The sequence below is a fragment of the Notolepis coatsorum genome (assembly GCF_963971535.1).
Source record: "Notolepis coatsorum genome assembly, chromosome: 14".
NCBI classification, from domain to species: Eukaryota; Metazoa; Chordata; class Actinopteri; order Aulopiformes; family Paralepididae; genus Notolepis; species Notolepis coatsorum.
In genome coordinates, this window is record NC_140178.1 from 37,570,885 (window position 1) to 37,592,345 (window position 21,461).

A 21,461-nucleotide genomic window follows, 5' to 3' on the forward strand; every position below is an offset into this window, starting at 1 on the left:
GTCCTTTTAGCTTGGCCCTCAGAGCCCACCAATGACACCAGGCAGTGACATATAAAAACGCCACTGTGCGTGCATGCATGTGTATGTGTGTGTGGGGGGGCCTCCACAAGAATCTGGCCCAGGGGCCTCTGAAGTCTTAATCTGGCCTTGAGTCTAGGCTCTCCAGTTCTTGGTTAAAGGCCTCGCTAGAGTAGGTTTTGAGGTCTGTGACTGTTTTGTGACAGTCGGCCTTTTGTTTTAGCTTTTTGCAAGTACAGAATATCATATAATGATCGCTTAACCCACATGCAATTTATAACATCTTTATTGGAGATCCTGGACTTGTCAGAGGCCAGAATGAGATCAATGGTAGTTTGTGTTGAATCACACACTCTTGTGGGTTGGGTGATTAGCTGGCTGACACTGTGCAGATCACAAAACCTACTGAAGGACAAGGACTTGAAAACGGGACCCTGATGTAAACAAGACGAAAGTCTTTCTCTGGTCTGCATCCCCTTAACAATTGTGTGTATTGAGCCGTACTGTATTGTACCCATTCTGCAATCTGTTAATAAAATGTTCAATCAATCAATCAATATACACAGTCCTAAAAGGGTTAAACCCGGGTCAAACTGTCAATGAAGTTTCAAGTTCAAGTTTCTTTATTAGTTGTCATACAGAAGTACAGAATACTTTGATATAAAATGCTTCTTTTTGCTTTGCTCCAGAGATTGTGCTAGATAAAAATAGATAAGTATAAAGTATAGAAGTATAAAATAGAAGTCAAGTAGACAAAGGTGTTCAATACAACAATGTACAAATAATGCAGAGTAGAAAAGTAACTGAGTTACAATGAGTACCTTGTAGTATTTATCGCGCATTCTCGTGCGCAGCAAACTCAAATAATTATATCATCGAACTATGAATGATTATAGACACTGCATATATGGCAACGGGGGGGGGTGCTTGGCGACAGATGAGGGAGGGTACCACCACGACCCCACGTGTCCTTATCACCACAGACCCAACGCGCAGTTCTCTTCATTTTCTATCCTCCCGTTTCCGCAGCATACCGCAGATTCGCATAGACACACAACCTCATCCATAATCTCATCCACAGCCATACGCACCCGCGCGGTTTGACAGGAATCATGCGTGCACACTCCCCATTTTACCAATATTCATACCCTTACTGATCAATCGCTAGGCATATATTGATCAGCTCCACCATATGTTTAATTTTCCATTCGCATACATGCAAATCCAAATTCTCCGTTGTGTATTGGCAGGGAAAGAGGAGAGATGAGAGGTCGACGCTCGTCGTCAGATGTTTAGGTCCACTTGTATCCTCGCCATAATTCGCTGCGCGTCGTTTCTTCATAATCGATTTTTTTTTTTTTTTTTTTTTTTTTTAAACATGTTGACGCTCTCGATGTTAATCCGAGGGAATATGTGAACTGAAGATCATGCTGGCGGTCTTGTGCTTCATGGTCTTTGCTGCAGTGAGCGAGAGACTTGCCGTTTCAGGTAAGGAGGCACAATACGGGGAGGGGGAGCACCCTTCGTCGTCTCATGCAACTTCACCCTGCAACACACACTTTTTTGCATCAACAATCACTTTCCCTCTGTAGCCTGCGATTTTCTTGTGACAGTAGATCGGTGCCAAGATAGTCATCACTGGTCTAAAAACCCCTCTGCCGCCACTGTAACCGACGCGGTAGAATCGCTGCATCAACACATTTAAACCGCAGCGCCCATAGTCTCCCTAGCTTCGCTCAGAGACAGACCTTTTCATCGGTACTCATAGTCATCTCTGTCTAGTCATATCATAATTTGAAAACACAATTGAGGAAAAACACACGTCATATTGGCCGTGAGTCTATATGCTCTGTAGCCTGATTCGTGTGAGATGTTGGGCTACTGCCTACTGTATTTGCAAATCTGGTATGTCATAAATGTATAGATCATAATAGATGTAGCAGTAGCAGTACTGTCTATCTATGTCGTGTGTGTCATATGTTATGATGAATTGAAAATTGGGGACCCTGATGTAAACAAGACAAAAGTCTTTCTCTGGTCTGCATCCCCTTAACAATTGTATGTATTGAGCTGTACTGTACTGTACCCATTCTGCAATCTGTTAATAAAGTTTTCAATCAATCAATCTGTAGTCCTATTGACTGCTTATCACTGTGTGTGCCCCACTATCCTGCGTACAGGCACAGATTGGTCCTCGGTGCAAGATGCTGCTAGTATCTGGGACTGGTTCACGCCGGCGGGGCGTGGAGACAGCAGGGACACTGCGGCCGAGGTCACCTATCCAAAGCGGCTGGTGCAGCAGATCCAGTCGGAGGAAGAAATGTCTCACGGCCGTTTGGATACCAGGGTGAAGAATAGCACGGGAGGCACGTCGGTAAGTTTGGGAGTGAGGATAGCCCCCCCCCCAGTACACACACCCACTCCACCCGTGTTTATGTTCACACTGAGCAACTGTGTGGGGAACTGGATTTACAAAACAATGATTCTCTGGTGGTGGTCAGCATCATAACCTGGCCTTCAGAATACTGACTGTATAGGGGGGCTCACCTGCATGTTCTAAGACATGGCATTCTGTAGGTGGCCCACCAGTGTGGCACAGTAGTATAGTATATACCCATGATACCCACCACTTCAGTCATCACTACACAACTGTTGTTAGGGAACTCCTTCTGTGAAGCGATGCAGTGCTCTGCTCTCTGGGGCTCAGGCTGCCCCAGCTAGAGAGGAGTAACAGTGCGGGGAGGTGGCTTGCTGCAGTCTCGGCTGCTATTTGATTTTGACCCACTTTCTTTGAAAAGCCCTTGACATGTCTAGTATAGCTTACACAGCACTGGTTCTCAACCTGTTTGGCTCGTGACCCTAAAAACAGAGGGATGCTTGATCGCGACCCCCCCCCCCCCCCTCCTATGTAGTCAAGCGTAGACAGAACAGTGAACTTTGACACAAAATAATGATTTTTAATTCCCTTTTTTTTATTTGGTCTATTTAAATTGGTTAATGATTGGAGGAGGGATTTAGACTTCAAATATTCATTATTTTGCAAGAAAAATAACATCATGTAATTGTATATCGTATCCCCCCCCCCCCCCCCCCCCCCCCCCCCCCCAAAAAAAAGAAAAATCATCTTGTGATCCCCCCCCTTGAGAACCACTGCCTTACAGGATATTGTCTCCAACAGCGCATCCCAATCAGACCATTGAATAAAGGCCCTTTGCCTGTTCTAGACTCAGTATAAGACTTGAAAACCGAACCACCCAGACCTGCTTCCGGCCTGAGCCAGTTGTTACAACACCCAGAGAGCTGAAACAGAAGCTAAAGAGTATGTGGAGCTTTGCCTTCGTTGCCACATGATGAAGCACGGGCCCTCCTAAAATATTCAGATATCACGTCCGATTATCCGGCTGCCGCGCTGAGCTCCTGACTTGTCCATTATTCAGTAGTGTGTGTTGAAGTATGTCCATATCAATTATTAAACAGGCCTGTGTGAGAAGTGTTGCATTGGGCCAAGTCTCATGAGCACCCTCCAATTCCCATTCTCTCTCTCTCTCTCTCTCTCTCTCTCTCTCTCTCTCTCTCTCTCTCTCTCTCTCTCTCTCTCTCTCTGTCCCTCTGTCCCTCTCTCTTTCTCTCTCTCCCTTTCTCTCTCTCTCTCTCTCCTCTCTCTCTGTGTCCCGCTTTCTCTGTCTCTCTCTTTCTTTCTTTCTTTCTCCCTCTCGCTCTCTCTCTGTGTCCCGCTTTCTCTCTCTCTCTCTCTCTCTCTCTCTCTCTCTCTCTCTCTCTCTCTCTCTCTCTCTCTCTCTCTTTCTATCCTTATAATTTCCGGATGTCTGTGATTTGAACATAACAGGATCTACTTTGCAGTCAGTCATGAGGAAGTACATGAAGCTATTAGAACAGTAGAGCCCATCCTCCACTCTGGTAATCAGGTGCGGGTCAAATGGAAGATCAGCATACATCCAATCCCAAGTACAACAAAGTTAAAAAACACAATACTATTGTGTACATTCTTACAGTTTTTCTCAATTGCTTAAACACATTTCCGGATAGACTACCTGTAAGATTCTGATCAAACTGGCCAGTATCACGTCTTCGTCTGTTTGGCTCTCCATCCAATTCCTCTGCGTTGTGTACTTTTAATGGTCCTGACGTCTCCGATACTGGTAGATAAGATCCTTATCTCCCCCCCGTTAGTGCAATCCGTAAACCATAATACTTCCCCACCTCCGTAAGAATTCGACACTTCGACAACGTGAAATACCTTACAAGGAAAAGCATGGTTTTATTTCTCTATACAGAAACCTCAGCTCAGATGTTAACAGATTGTATTGTCCTTGAAGAGTATATTTCTAATGATCTTTCGGTGTGTTCATATTATCGTCCTTTTGCTGTTCAGTCCAATAGTGTTCAGGCCTGTTCGTTAGCCTAAAACCATCCTCGTGGTAGCCGAAGCTACTGGTGATGTGCCATTCTCCCCCCCCCCCCCCCCTCTCTCTCGTCGAGAGGAGAGAGTCTCTTCTGGTTTCTTCCCTCTTAGTCTCAGTCAGATTTTAGTCTGAGTCAGATTCTCGTCTGCCTTACACCCGGAAACACCGTTCGATTTATAGATGTTCGTCGTCGCAACGACGGCCCCGCCTTCTGGTTGTCATGCGACATGTTGTCATGACAACTGCATAACCTTTAACACTAATAAACTCACGTTTCATTAAGATGAACCTCTCTCCCTCCTGTCCTGGGAGACAGTACACTCTAATCTCAGATGTTCTTCTAAGGAATTCATAACAAAACCCTTGCTGACGCGGCCTGTGCCTGTGAAACCACTGGTTCCACCACCGTTCTATCACCGTCTCCTGCTTCCATGCACATTTCGATCTACCATTTTAGCTGTGGTCATCTCTCCCCAATCTATACATCACATACATTGAAAAAGCACCGTTTTCTCTCAATCCCCCCTTGATTCTTATCACCCCTCAGAATCATAAGACTACTTGGTTTTTCAATTAATTATACACAAAAATAGACTCATAACAATTAGGGCCCCGCCGTCTGCTGTTTTCCTTTTGTTTTCCATTACCCGCATCACACCCAAACCAGAAAGGATAAACAACGGTCATGGAGGAGAGAGAGAGAGAGAGACAGAGAAAAACACAGATTGCAACTTTCCAAACGACACACCTAAACCCTTCGGCCCCCCTATCAGGTACCCCACGTCCAAATCAGAGCGCTCCCTTCCCTCTCTTACAGTACACCTCCCATCTCGGGCCGGTCCCGTCTTCTAGGCAAGGGCCCCTTTCAGTGACGGCTCCTTTCCTGAGCTGGTCCCCCCTCCAGGGCGCGGTCCCCTAGGCAAAAATGGCTCCCCTGGTCTGCTACTGCTCAGTGTCTCTGGCTGTCCTCTCCACATCTGCTCCTCCACCGCCGCCGTCTCCTCCCTCTCGTCGTGGATCATCTGTGTACCAGGCTGCGGTGCCTGGCCCCTGCGGCTTCCTCCTCCTCCAGTCTGTCCTCCTGGTCATCTCCATCGCTGTCGGTGTCGTTCCCCCCTTGAAAGCAGAAACACAACACCGGCAGTCGTCTGTCCATTCGACTTCCCTTGTTTTGCTATTAGTCTACCACCTTCTCCACACCCATATCTAATCCTACAGGGCTGTTCCCTGTTTTGTTGTCTTCCGGCGTGACACCAGCAGCTAAACGATACCCACTCGGCGCTCTACGTTTGTCCCACGGGTGACCCCCAGCGCGCGCCAGTTCTTTCTGGTGACGTGTCCCCTCAAGACTCTGCCTATTTATTAGGTGTGAGAAGGCCCCACTGGACTTCCCTCTTTATTCCATAATTAACCCATTCAAATAACTGCACCTCCTCTGTCTGTGCAATTCTTATTTAATCCATTGTATGCTTAAACTCTATATCTAATATTATTATTATAATAATAATAATCCACTCTCTGTGCTAAATATTCCCCTATGGGTAATGAAAACTCCCCAGCACTACCCCCCCTCCACCACTAGGTGGCGACCTACTCCTCCTCTATGGTGGTTTAGTTGACGTGTCACTTCCTGATTCTAAACCCCTCGTGGCTCTGCGGCCATTTTGACTCGGTGCAAATGGCTACTCTCTCAACAAACGGCCGCTGCCCTTCCTTCCAAGGCCTGAAAACACCGCTGTTTTTCCTCTCTTTCCTATCCATTATCAGGGGACGCTTTCTCAGACTAATACTCTTGCCTGATCGGACATAATACACACTGGTACAATCTCCTTTCGACTTTCCTTCTGTTATGAAAACAGTCCCGCCATAACAATTTTTCGATCTGATTCAAGCGCCCCCCCCCCCCCCCTTTCCTCATCTCGCATTTACCCTCCTTAAACCAAAACTGTGCAGCCTGCCTCGTTTGCTTTTCATTCTCTGTAGATAACACCCTCGATTTTCACCATGGCTCTCTGCTCATATTATTACAGCTGGCATTCTCTCTCTGTGTCAAACTAGAAATGTTTACGTTTACGGATTCACTATCTGTTCGTTTTTATTTGGCTTAAAATCAAAACAACCGTGTGCACAGTGAACTCACATTTTTGATCGGAGCGCTGTTTCCCCTACAGCGCTGGTTCGCCTCCTGACCGCTCGACTCGCCGCTCTCTCCCAGGGCTGACCGGCCTTGCTTCGATCATGATTCTCCCACACATTGATGACTGTTGTCCACTGTCGCCCCATTATTGAAAAAGTCTTTATCCGTTGTTCTTATCTCTTGCTTTCTGGCTGTCATCAACAACCAACTGTTCCCGTTGTTTTAATCTCTTGCAAATCCGGGTCCCAACGGCATCAACTGTAAGATTCTGATCAAACTGGCCAGTATCACGTCTTCGTCTGTTTGGCTCTCCATCCAATTCCTCTGCGTTGTGTACTTTTAATGGTCCTGACGTCTCCGATACTGGTAGATAAGATCCTTATCTCCCCCCCGTTAGTGCAATCCGTAAACCATAATACTTCCCCACCTCCGTAAGAATTCGACACTTCGACAACGTGAAATACCTTACAAGGAAAAGCATGGTTTTATTTCTCTATACAGAAACCTCAGCTCAGATGTTAACAGATTGTATTGTCCTTGAAGAGTATATTTCTAATGATCTTTCGGTGTGTTCATATTATCGTCCTTTTGCTGTTCAGTCCAATAGTGTTCAGGCCTGTTCGTTAGCCTAAAACCATCCTCGTGGTAGCCGAAGCTACTGGTGATGTGCCATTCTCCCCCCCCCCCCCCCCCCCTCTCTCTCGTCGAGAGGAGAGAGTCTCTTCTGGTTTCTTCCCTCTTAGTCTCAGTCAGATTTTAGTCTGAGTCAGATTCTCGTCTGCCTTACACCCGGAAACACCGTTCGATTTATAGATGTTCGTCGTCGCAACGACGGCCCCGCCTTCTGGTTGTCATGCGACGTGTTGTCATGACAACTGCATAACCTTTAACACTAATAAACTCACGTTTCATTAAGATGAACCTCTCTCCCTCCTGTCCTGGGAGACAGTACACTCTAATCTCAGATGTTCTTCTAAGGAATTCATAACAAAACCCTTGCTGACGCGGCCTGTGCCTGTGAAACCACTGGTTCCACCACCGTTCTATCACCGTCTCCTGCTTCCATGCACATTTCGATCTACCATTTTAGCTGTGGTCATCTCTCCCCAATCTATACATCACATACATTGAAAAAGCACCGTTTTCTCTCAATACCTGACTTCCTCAAAACCCTAAACACAAATCTCAAAACTCACACGCAAAATGCTAAATCCTACACTTCTCTTGCAAAAGCACACTTTGCCCTCAAAACATTGTTAACTCTTCACTAAATGGTATTTTCTTTTCAAATGACAAACACATACATCATATGAGTAGACATTCTAAGCACTCATTGAACACTGGAGTGCAACATGGAAAACACTATATGAATGCTTTATCAGTAGAATTATGCCTTTGCATGTTCAGTGTTACACTTTCACCTGTTGTTTGACTATATTTGTCACGTATAAAGTACATGTACATTACAGTGAAATGCTTGGTTCTGTAAAATATTACCATATAATGTTTTATGTATACTCAAATAGAAAACAACACACATATTTTGGACATAGTTCAGAGTTATGCTTTCAGAAGATACAGTATGTAATTGTTGGACATGGTTCAGATTGATGCCTTCAGAAGCCCCTGTCCTGTTGAAATGAAATCTCGCTGTGATTCAAGCTGCTTGGCTGGATCTGCTACATGATGTCTTTAAAATATTTAAGATGGTTGAACTGAGTGAAGTGATATGATGAACAAGGATAATGAGCTGGACTTGATCTTAGTGGTACAAAGCTAAGAGCATCCTGGCTACATTATTATGTCAACATAGTAACTTGTTATTGTTTTAAGGTTTTTACTTTATTACTTTATGAAGTAGGTCATAGGACCACACACAGATATATTGGGAAATCAATATTGTATATTATTAATGCTAGTAGATGATGAAGCCAATGACGAAAAGTACTCTTTGTGATGGTGATTGATATAAGCCACGTTTGCAACGAAACTACCAGAAACTCTAATTGCCAGGAACTGCTTTGCTCAGAACTTTAAGTTCCTGCGGCCCATTATTCTCTGCGTTCGCACCCTGGTGAAAAGTTCCACAAAGATTAGGCAAATTAGTCTGGTGGTGACGCGTGAACAATTTCTCTAGACATTGCAGCGTCTCATTAGCACACGGAAGTACAATTTTCTGTGATCAGATATTCGTGATCACGGTTAAATGAACAGACCAATGTTCCCTGTATACTCTTTTGCCATATATTGGTCCTCACATTGAACAGGAATGTACAACTCAATGCACTGGCAACTCAGAGTCTAGATGACATGACTCTTATTTCCAAACGAGGCACGCCCAAATTGCCTACCTATTGCAAATATTTCACCTGTTCATATAATCTAATTGTAACTAAGAGATATGTTGGATAGATCACTAGATATATCAGTTTATAATAGCAGGGCTGTAGTACAATTTTCAGTCAGTAGGTAGTCATCTTTAAATGCTTGAGCTGCAAACATTTAATCTGCGTAGTTCATACAATCGAATTGTAACTATAAGAGATTTGTGCATAGATCACTAGATCTATAGTATATCAGTTTATAATAGCGTTCCATGTTTGCATTTCCTGGTTGAAAGCAGATGAAATTGGAAAAATGTATGTTAAATGTCTCATTAAATACTTAAGCTACAAACTTAGGACTGTTCTGACAGCACAATATTGATGTAACTAAAGGATTCGCTGGGGGGGATGTTTTTAACTCAATCAGCGCCAGGGGTCGGGGCGCCAGGGGGCGCTAGAACGCCATCGCTTTAATCAATGGGGAGACTGCGAAATTTGCGAGTGGTTAAAATATATCTTATACAAATGTCTTATGCAAATTTCTTGATTCTGATTGGCTGAAACAGTGAAGTTACCGGTTGTTATTTCGTATAACACACTCCACGTGACCCCAGAACCCGCCCACAACCGAATAACCTTTTTTTCGAATGAATCCGCCGTTCATTCTTTTCCGAATGAAACCAAGATGAAGGACAATAATCTTTATGAATGGATGTATTGATTTCGTCATAACGACTCATTCAAAAAAGATACAGTCACCTGGAATATGTTAGTTGTTTACACAATGTTGGATTATGTAATTGGTTTGTCATGACCCATTGTAAAACAAAATATAAATCGCGGGGGGGGGGGGGGTTCTGAGGGGAGTGGCCACTGGCTGAGTTCTCTCTGTGTCGGTGTCGGAGAGGAGAGAAGCACAGACAACATGAGAGAGGAGAGATGACACGCACCTAAATCCATTGCGGGGTGAACATTTACCGCAAAACATTAATATCTTTGGAACCGTGTGTGTTAAATTGTATCTGAATCGGGAGATGATCTTCTATCGTCACAATTGAAATTGTCTTTCTCCGTCGTGCAAAAGCTGGCTGGCAGTCTCATTGAATAATATAAGTCTGTAAACGTATACAGCAGGAGAAGCCGGAGAAGGAAAAAAGACATGCTAACATTGATGAAAACGAACTTATCATTGTACATTTTGATCTATGTACATGTATGATGTTACCCCGAATATGTAAAGCCACGGGCACCGACACGATTTACACCAATCATTGTTTAAGAAGCACAGTGAAGTTACTGGTTGTTATTTCGTATAACACACTCCACGTGACCCCAGAACCTCAATGTAAATAAATCATAATCACCCTACAAAAACAGTACTGTATTTGTAAATCTGGTATGTCATAAATGTATAGATGTAGCAGTACTGTCTATCTGTATGTCATGTATGTCTGTAAACTTGTGCATAACGGAGTGTGGCTCTATAGCAGAGTCATTTTATATGAAGTTTGTTGTTAGATGGCATGCTTTGTAGCAACCTCCCTCTGCTGCAAAAGGACACTGTCGCACGAAGCTATTTCACTGGATGTCCCAGACACAATGGAAGTATGGATATATTCGTAACGAATAATTAAAAAAAGATACAGTCAACTGGAATATGTTAGTTGTTTACACAATGTTGGATTATGTAATTGGTTTGTCATGACCCATTGTCAAAACAATAATACATTGCGGGATTTATATGAAGTTTGTTGTTAGATGGCATGCTTTGAAGCAACCTCCCTCTGCTTCTAGACACGGAGGCAACTTTTTATTTGGACCTACTTTTTCTGTGGATGGTTTTGTGAATAAATCCATTATGCTTCAATTACTGTGTGTTTATTCTATAGCAATAAGGTTGGGTGAATTCGGCCATTGTATAAAAGACATTACATCACTTGAAGTTGTGTGTTATACGAATTAGATCATGCCTAGGGAGGTCTAACGACCCTCAGCTGCGCCTCAGGCCTAACAACCACCCCTAGACACGATCTAATTCCTATAACACACTCCTGCGCGTGATGTAATGCTTAATTATATTATAGCTATGGGTCTAATACACCCGTTGATTGTCAGTGAGTTGCTTCCAGTCAACATGCGCAAAACAGATTGTTTTTTCATCTGTACATTTCCGTTTTATACCATTTTGAATATATAGTTTTGGTGATTCTTAGTAATCCCAGGAAAAGACGCGATAATAGCCCTTTAGTGGAATACAGTTATCACGTTGTCATTTTTCGCCTGATTATCGAATCTTCCTGAAATCAATGCTAATCAACCCCCCGAAGCCAACGGTAAAAAGCCACACACGCAATCGCGGTAGAAAGAAATATCAGATCAACGCAAGATTTTATATATAGTGTTACAGTATACCTTGTCTCTGATGTAATGCAAAAAAAATTATCCAATTATCTGAGCCATTCCAAATACTGCTCGTGGATGTCCGTCCCACATTGTCCGGCATTGCATATGAAGGGGGGGGGGGGCAGCATCACAGATGCATAGTTGTAAACGCTCGTCCTGCCGGAGTATTTAAACCCCGCCCGCACGGCTCAGATCGGCCCAGAAAAGAAACTACACCATTTCTAATGGAGTGCAATACCGGCTGGAAGGCGTAGGCGGCGGTATTTGCCCTTTTGCGAGCTCAGACCCATTCCCAATGATAACATCAAGCTGAATGGATGAAAAATGAATGGATATAGCTAATAAAAGAAATAATGATTAAAACCCGAGTTTTCTCGTGATTGGCGCTGAACGGTTGGCGAGTTAAGCTGACTTTTCTCGTGACTGCCGCAGAATGAGTTAATGCATAGCAATTAACAAAAAAATTGTTTGTGCTGCAAATGTTTGGAAATGTCGGTTGAAATTGTATTGAAATAATCAGCCACAGGTCAGCATTATTGAGTGATGTGAAGAAATACCATGCTATCACACAAAGAGTATATGAGCAGGTGAATTGATAATTGATCATTTTCTATTTGACGTCAGTATTGGATCCAAAGGTCCTGTACTGGTACAACCCTAAATACTTAAAGGGATACTTACCGATTATGTTGTTGATAGGTTGAGTCCTTTCTCAGCACAATCCATGCTGTTCCTCATTCTCGCTTAGTAACCAAGCTAGTTAGTCACAGACCAATGCAAAGTCAATGGGGTACAAACGGACTAAAGACAACTGAAATCAACTCCACAATGCACACAAAATAGATTTCAGTTGATTTTAGTCAGCTTGTACAGAAAGGAGCTTGACTTAAATGACTTCGCATTGATTTGTGGCTAATTAGCAGCAGCTAGAATGAGGATGGATTGTGCTGAGAAGGACTTACCGATCAACAACATCATTGGTATGTACCAAAAATCTGAACTATCCCCCTTTAAGTAGAGAGCAAGGGTAAAGTTGACAAAAGTCGATAGCTAGATTTAAACTCTCAATGTTTAAATATCTTGAATAAATATATGCCAAAGCACACTACACTACACTACATTGCATTCGGTCATTTAGATGACGCTTTTATCCAAAGCGACTTACAAGTTCTGTATTACAAGTCAGCAGGAAGGGTACAGCTCTTTCAGCTGAGTAACAATGATCAAACAGTGCTGAAACTTGGGTGCTGCAGTATTGAGTGCATAGACATAAGACATATTAGTATAGTAGGAGCTGGAGTGCATGGTAGTATAGGACAGTAAAAAGGTTAGTGTTTAAAAAAAAAATCATTTCAGATATTGATTGAAGAAGTGTGTTTTTAGTCAACAGCGACAGATTGGTCGGGATTCGGCTGTCTTAACTGTGGTGGGAAGTTCATTCCACCATTGTGGAGTGAGGACCGAGAATAGGCGGCTTCTCTTTGATGACCCTCCCGGAGCTCAGATAGGAGTGGGTCTGAGGTGGCCAGAGGATGTAGAGCGGAGGGGTCTTGAGGGTGTGTAGTTAGAGACCATTGACCGGAGGTAGGTGGGAGCCATTCCCTTCGCCGAATGATATGCCAGGTCGAGGACCTTGAAGCGGATTTGTGCGGTAATGGGGAGCCATTGCAGGTCCCTGAGAAGTGGGGTAACATGGGCTGATTTTGGTAGGTTGGAGATCAAACGGGCGGCTGCGTTCTGGATGAGTTGAAAGGGCTTGGTGGCGGTGGTCGGTAGACCAGCGAGCAGTGCATTGCAGTAGTCGAGGCGAGACATGACAGTTGATTGGACAAGGAGTTGAGTGGCTTCTTTTGTCAGGAAGGGGCGGATCCCTCTGACATTGCTCAGGAGGAATCTGCAGGTCTTGGTTGTTGCGGGGATGTGAGCAGAGAAGTTCAGCCGATCATCAAGGACTACACCAAGGTTCTTGGCGGTCGAGGACGAGGCCACGGCTACATTTTCCACTGTGATGGAAAGGTCGGTCAGCGGGGAGGATTTGGCCGGCAGGTGAAGCAATTCTGTTTTGCTTACGTTCAGTTTGAGGTCATCTAGGCGGAGATGTCGGACAGACAGGCCAAGATCCGCTCAGAGACATGGATATCTGAGGGAGGAAAGGAGAGGAAGAGTTGGGTATCATCGGCATAGCAATAATACGAGAAGGCATGAGACGTGATAATGTTACCCAGAGATTTGGTGTAGAGGGAGAAGAGGAGGGGTCCAAAGTAGGGATGGGACCGAATATTTGAATATTCGAATATTCAATCCCATATCGAAAATCAAAAAAAATCTTAATTTTTTCGTTTTTTTCTCTTTTTTTTAAGCAAACCATTATTATTATTATTATTTTTTTATATCTTTTTCCCCCTCCATTTTCCTCCGATTTTCTCCCATCCCAATGTTAGTCGTTATGCCAATTCCCAATCCCCTTCCTGGTCGCTGCGCACTTACCCCCCACAGTCGGTCTGGGAGAGTGGAGGCTATCACGTGCTTCCTCCGACACACGTCCAGCCAATCAACCGCTTCTTTTCACCTGGCAGCGCGGATTCTCATTGAGAGGGCGTAGCGTGTGGAAGGATCACACTATCCCACTCAAGTCCTATCCGCGCTTAGCAGGCGCCCCGACCGAACTGTAGGAGTCGCTGTTTACAACGACCCGGACCCACCCCGCCAGCTTCTCCCACCCTCTAATACTGCCAATTGTATTAGTGTGAACGGCCAGCCAAGCTGGTGACAACCCTGGAGCTGTGAGCTGGATTCAAACAGGCGAATCTAGCCACTCCGGGGTTTGGTGACGAACGCAATCTCCGTTACGCCACCTGACCGCCCACGAAAGCAAACGATAGGTTATGACTATAACCAAGTTCTGTTAGTTAGGGGCGATGCTTGGCATCACACTGCACTATCTCGCGTACGTGCACGCGTACTGAATAAACCACAAATGTACCTCTAATACCAGTATTAGTCTGACCACACCCCTCATCAGCTTACCTTCATAAGCAGGTGTGTGGTCACCTGCTCTCCTCCTTCCCAAGCTTTCACCACAAGGTGAGGACAAGGGCTGCAGCGGCCGTCTGATGCCAAGCATCGCCCCTAACTAACAGAACTTGGTTATAGTCATAACCTATCGTTCTGTATCGTTAGTGGCTTAGCTTGGCATCACACTGCACAAGGGAGGCCAAGCGGAGCCACTGGCTGACAAATACACCCCGCTGACAGCCCCCCCACAACCATCAGAACAGGGAGGGCCGAGCCCCCCCGACCCCCCCTAATGGCGGGTAGCCCCCCTATTAGGGACGTCACGGGAGGGCGACGGACCCGACCGTGCGAAGAGGCACTCAAGCAACTCAACGCACAGGGTGAGCAGACCGTGGCTTGACCCCACGACTACACACACGCACAACCCGCATGCCACCCGGGAACGAACGGAGGAACAACCTCGTTACTGCCCCCAGAATCACGGGGTCAAGGGCAAACCCAACCCCGTGGCAAGGCCGTAGCAGCGGAGCACGAAGGAAGACCCAGACCCACCAAAAGGACTGGACTCCCTAGAATGGGGGCCCGGAGAAGTCCATGATGCCAGCATCAAGACCCCACCAGGTGGGCACGTAGTGCCCCGCCCCCCACATCGCCAGCGTATTCGGACAAAGGCCCCTCAGTCACTGCACCTGGTATTCCCAGGCGGAATCCCATCCAAGTACTAACCAGGCCAGAACCTGCTTAGCTTCCGAGATCGGACGAGATCGGGCGTGTTCAGGTCGGTATGGCCGTAAGCCGAGCGGGCCCCGTCCCCCCAATAGTACACCGCCTGGCACACTGACCCTGCAGAACAGGCAGTCAGCATGGCCGTAAGCACACAAAAAAGGTTAACCAACGGAAGCAGGCAGCGCACCGGGGAAAAACCAGGCAACAGGCTGTTAACCCTAGCCTGGAGACTGCGGACGAGACAGGCGCCAGAGGGGACAGCTGAACACAGCCGCCCCGGCGGAAGGAGCGTAAGCTGGCGGTGTTGCATGACCAAGCCTCCATTTAAAAACCCCCACCCAGAGGGGTCGAGGCAGAGAAGGCTGACATGATTGGCAGACGTCATGAACGTGCAGGGGCACCCTCAAACGGTGAACCCGGGAGTTGACACTGCTCCAACACACCAGGGAATCAACCACCTCGGTGTTACCCAATGCGGTGGTTGTTCCTATAACCCCTCAAGAAAAAACTCCAAAACACACCTGCGGGTATACACCGGCTATACCGCAGTACAAGTGTTTCAGTTTCCAAAAAGGGTTAACCCAGGCCTACGGGTCGCAAACATCACTTCGGACCGGGCCTGGCGGTACGGGAAGCACAGGGTCACCAGAGGAGGTCAAAAAACCACCCCCACAGGCCCCTCTTCGCCATGCGTGAGAGAGGAGCGAAAAATAATGGAGAACCAGCCCCTAAGCACACCGTACCTGGTATTCCCCGGCGGTCTCCCAACCAAGTACTAACCAGGACCAACCTGTGTAGCGGCCGAGATCCGACGAGATCGAGCGCGTACAGAATGGCATGGCTGTAAGCCATGACGACAGTGCTGAGTAAAAACATACCCAACCAGGGTCTCCATAGCGCTTAACCCTGTGACACCCAGACCGACCTGGCATTTTTCCCCCTGAAAAAAGCCCAAGTCCCTCAGGGTACCAGAACAGCAGATCTGCATCCCCGGCGGACAACGGGTTCAACTGATCTGGACCAGCGTGACCAGAACCAGTCCCGTGCCCTAACCACGCCGACATGCCTACTCCAGGAGAAGGGCAGATATGCGTGTTGATCTTAACATGAAAAGAAGGCGCCACCCAGACGTTCGGACGAACCGCGCCTGGTGGCCCACCCCAAGGGCGTGAGACCCCACCACATATGTTCAGATCCATCCCGTCATCATCCCCCAGACATGAACGAGAATCCGTCGACAACCCACCCAGGTCATGGGATGTGGTCGTCGGAAGAGGAAAAACCCCCATCTCAGTTGCTTTATAAAAACGCTGTTTCAACCACAAGCAACCAAGGCGTGCCAGTCAATCGCCTGTTTACAGCGAGCTAGCACTATACGTGCGTCGGGACACACCCCCATCAATGAACAGGCTAATCAGACCAGTCATTGAATCCCCAAGGCGCCCAGGGGAACGACAAGAGGGGTGTGACACTCCCTAACTCCAACACTTCTGGAATAGAAAGAAGGAAGCATCAACAGTATGTATCCCAGTCTACACAGCCGGGGTAAAAAATGTTCACATTTTTACATCCCACCACCCTCCCATAGGAAAGAGATGGGGATCCCCAGAGAGACTTCCCACGCGAGCTGTACAGATTGAAAAGAATATATTGCACCTTGAGCCATGTAAAAAACTGGTTTTAGGGCCTCCGGGAAGAGGCACTGAACCCATACACACTCAATAAACGAATTGAATCGAATATACATACAATAGAAAAGGACCCTTCTAGAGGGTCCACTCACTTTGACAATCTGAGGAGGAAGGCTCTGTACTCTGATGGAGGCTTCCTCACATGGAAGAAGGAGTCCGAACTCACAGAAGGCCTGAATAGGCGCTTGGTGAGGAGGAGCCCTGACCACCCCCCCTGAAAACAGATCCATCACATGGACCTGAACAGCACACGGAAGTCCTACCAACAGAGACGCGCACGGTGACGTACTCTATGGCGGGGGAATTCCTGCGGTGCACACGCCCAATATACCAGGCCGTGGGACCAGGAACTCCCTCCCCCCCCCCCCCCCCCCCCCCCCGTAACGTGCCGAACCGCCACGTGACGGGAACCTTGAAGGACAGGGGGTGTACCCCTGACCGACAGAACAATGGGGAGAGGAAAGGTTACCAGTTCACCCCTTTACGACCCCACACCCATGATACGATGTAACGACAAAAAGAGAATATGACACAGTCATAGTCAGCTCTATGAAGCGTTTCACAGCTCCACACAGCGCATGAGCTAACCTGCTATCTGATTTTTACTAAGGAAAAACACAGAATAGAGAGGGCTCTAAGAACCCCGGTCCAACATACACATGTGCTTCTGTGGCCAGTACAACCCAGTTGTAGGTCACATGACACACACAACCCATCATCACCTACAAAAAATGGCAAAAACACTCAACAGAGGAACGCCGTTTTTTTCACAATGAGAGAATACATCATTCTTGATTAGTATCGACCACAGGCCTTGCTAAGCACACATGACAGCAACCAAACCAATTTCCCTTTAGGAAATAAGTTTCTCCAGCAGATTTAGCACAACCTCAGCAATCAAGCTAAGAGTTACATCGTATCCCTACCACACAAAAGACACAATTAATGCACAACATGTCTGACAGGAGGATGAAAAAGTCCCCAGGGAACCGGGGGGGAAAACACAATCCTCCTATTTTACCCTCAATACGGCCAGTTAAAACAGGAAAACCTGTTAATGTGTGAACACACTGTTCATTGTCATTACAGTCTGAGAAAGAACATTCTTTTACTCACTTGTCACCAAGCATAGCTTCATAGGTTAGTTGCCTTAGTAGTGAGTACACGGTACACATAAACACCATGATGTTTCTCACACAACAACCAAATCATTACATCCCGTTTGCACGGAGAAGCTAACTGCCAGTGACAAAAACAGCTCACACATAACCCGCAACGTATCCTAAATGCATTGTAGCAACACACGTTTTGGGAAAAACACCGTTATTCACAATACATTTAGCAAAGTAAAACCAGAAGACGTGTTATGAGGTCTGGTCAACCCCGTTCCTACCCGGAACGCAGATCAGCGAAGTGCAGTCTCAAGACACCGTAGAAACACAGCCGTCCTGTGTTGTTCGATCCGGGCAGCGTCGCCGCTCTACCCGTCGCAACGGTCCCTTTGTTGATGCAATCCTTGCCGTCCTGGCTCAGGGCAGGGTCGACGAAAACATCCCCTGTCAAGGATGACGTCGTGGTCAAGAGTGTAAAACATGTTAAAATCAAAGCACGTTCAACAGAATAACATCAAGCTAACGATCAGAAGCGAGCTCACGGCGGCGCGCGAGAAGCTAAGCTACCCCGCGCCAGGCCATGGCCATAGCAGCAAGCTAACGTTACCTAGCGACCACGACATGCTAGCCCCGCAGCTAACAGCTGACTGGCTAATAGTAGGCCCTAAGCAGGCCATGCAGCGATCCAGCAGGCTAACGCAGCAGTTAACAGCTGACTGGCTAACCGTAAGCTATGAACATGTAAACAATGACATAACACTCACCCAGACAGGCCGCCGTTCTGAACCTCTCCTCACTTTTTAAGAGAAAAGAGAAAACAAGATGTCAACACCGCTTCACAACGGTGACATTACCACATCCGACGGAATCAGCACATTACCAACTGGCCTGTGTAGCTGACTTTGAACATGAATCTGCCGCTATCGCACATTACATGCACATATCCCCTCGTGAAGGAATACTCTCATTTGGATATGAAAGATGGGGCCTTAACACGGTGACAGAGAGAATCCACTCGTCCAGAACACACAGGGATCACCAGTGTCAATGGTCGCGGCCCACTAGTTAAAACTAAAATGGTCTCCAGACCAAGGCCTTCTGTCGCCTAGGTGGCTGAACAAAGGACCCTAGCCTGGGGCCGGTTTCCATAAACTTTGTCAAGTAGCCCCCATAGCACTAACAGACAAGTGGAGCCCGCCAGCAAACACTACTCACCCAACCTGGAACGCACCGCTTCTCACAACAGCGGCATGTCCGACAGTTCAGCTGTGGCCTGACAGGTTTCACCCCAACAAACACAGCAAGGAACTGCAGTTGAGAAGCATGCAGCGGCGTGCTCCCAATACGAAAACCGGTGGAGGGTTTTTAGAATGATCATCATCTTCCAGACACTCCAGTACGAAGACAATATCGCCGTATTTTCTCGAAAATAGTGAGAGAGAAAATAAAGATATGATGTCAACGTATCCTTGTTTCCCAAAGCTGCTCCTAAACCTTTCTTCCATCATGGTGTCAAGTGTGGGGATCTACCGAGGCACTTCTTCCTTGTGGTGAAAGCGAGAAGGAGGAGAGCAGGTGACCACACACCTGCTTATGAAGGTAAGCTGATGAGGGGTGTGGTCAGACTAATACTGGTATTAGAGGTACATTTGTGGTTTATTCAGTACGCGTGCACGTACGCGAGATAGTGCAGTGTGATGCCAAGCTAAGCCACTAACGATACAGAACCATTCTTATTTCATTCCTTTTTATATTTAGAGGCAGCCTAATTTTCATAGCCTAATTGGTCTAAAAGATGCACATGCTACTGTTTCTGTTTGTTTATTAAAACCGATTGATAGAAGTGCCTATTTATGTGCAATACCCTTTGATTTTAATTATCCATTCTATTAAAAAGAATAACTGAATTTAACTGAAACTGAACATTTGAACTGAATTCAAACTGAAACATCCACAGCTTGATTGATTGATTGAAAACTGTATTAAAATCAAATACAATTTATTTGTAAGGCCCGACAACACACGTTAATGTCCCCATGGGCCGGACACGTCTTTTTTAAACAAGTCAAGAAGAAATATCACAATAAATCAAGAACAAAACAAAAACACCATAAAGTCCAAACAATTTAAAATAAATGTACTGTATATTTGTATGTCTTGTATGTCATAAATGTCTTGATGAATTGAAAATGGAGGACCCTGATGTAACAAGACGAAAGTCTTTTTCCCGTCTGCATCCTCTTAGCAGTTGTTTGTATTGAGTCGTACTGTATTGTACCCATTCTGCAATCTGTTAATACAGTTTTCAATCAATCAATCAATCCTCCCAGACTAAATGACTGTTGGCTGCCTACTTGAGATCAAAGCAACACTGCCAGTGTTAGCGCTGCTGCTGGACACTGTCTGCAGTAAATCACCCTCCCTCTACAGCTGGGAAGGCTATTGCCTGACCCCACTCTCACCTCACCTTTCCAGCTCGTGGCACCTGTCCATAGGGAATGTTGGCATGACACCAACTAATGTAGATGGATCAGTAAAGCTTTTTCTTTCTGTCAACCCCCCTCTCCCCCATGATCCATCTCCATCATCAATCTCAGGATCCTTTCTTGGAAGGCTATAGTGCTCTGTAGTCCCGTCTGGCGAAATGTGGGCGGCCAATGAATACAGATCAATGGGACTCTTTATCAATCATAATATTTTCAGCTGCTGAAATGCTTTTAGTGCACACAGACTATTGATCGATTTGAATTACTCATGACACTTTGTCTTAATGGTATTGTTTTTAATGTAGTTACTGAGTGACCCGGGTGATAATGTTAGATTACATTAAACTCAAACCTCTGTTTTTTTCTCCTGTCTTTCAGCCGGTCCATTTGGCCCAGAGCTGTTTCCAAGTGGAAGCTTTTGGACACACCATCACCCTGGACCTGGAGCTGAATCAGTCAGTATATCTAGGGGGGGGGGGGGGGGGGGGGGTGACGCATTTTCTCATTTAGTTAGCGTAAATAAATGTCACATGGTCATGTCAATGGGGAAACCCTTGCGTCACGGCACAAAATGGCTGACAACGTGATCTGAATGAGATAGATAATGATTTTATCCAAATGACTTGAGTATTACCACTTCCACTAAGTTTATTAATCTAATAATCTGGAAGCAATTGTAGGAGACGTGGGGAAGAGGCTCAGGGCCATGTCTTTAATCATCTGGAGCATAGAGGCTGATCACTTCAGGAAGGAGTTGATCAAATACCCAGTTAAAGGAAAACAGACACCTGAAAGAGATAGCAATCCTAAGAGGTGATTTGTGGAGCTTTTCATGAAGCCAGAGAGGATGAGAAACTAGCACTCACTGAAATCAGAGACAACCCGAGGGAGCGCATTAAGATCTTGCGCCGAGCTGAGTGTCACCATAGGGACAGGAAGCGACAGATGAAGGAAAGGGTGGACTTCACCAAGATCCCATTCAAATATCTGCCAAAACGTCTGGGCGACAAAAGATCAGGAGAGTTGAAAGCAACAAATGAGGAGGTGGAGGAGCATCTTCCACAGTGACCACAGAAGGGAGGACAGTTTGGAGGAGATCAGAAACTCAGCAAGCCAGCTGAACCA

The 21,461-nt window shown here is 46.0% G+C and overlaps 1 protein-coding gene across 1 annotated transcript in view; it reads left to right on the forward strand.

Annotated features, from left to right (window-relative positions):
* Positions 1-1,445: 1,445 nt before the first annotated feature.
* adam11 (ADAM metallopeptidase domain 11) overlaps positions 1,446-21,461 on the forward strand; it is a gene marked incomplete at both ends in the record, with an annotated part of 51,957 nt that continues 31,941 nt past the window's right edge. Inside the window, 3 exons of the mRNA XM_084328661.1 lie at positions 1,446-1,506; positions 2,199-2,392; positions 20,715-20,791. Of these exons, the coding sequence (XP_084184787.1) occupies positions 1,446-1,506; positions 2,199-2,392; positions 20,715-20,791 (332 nt within the window). The remainder of the gene's footprint in view (positions 1,507-2,198; positions 2,393-20,714; positions 20,792-21,461) is intronic.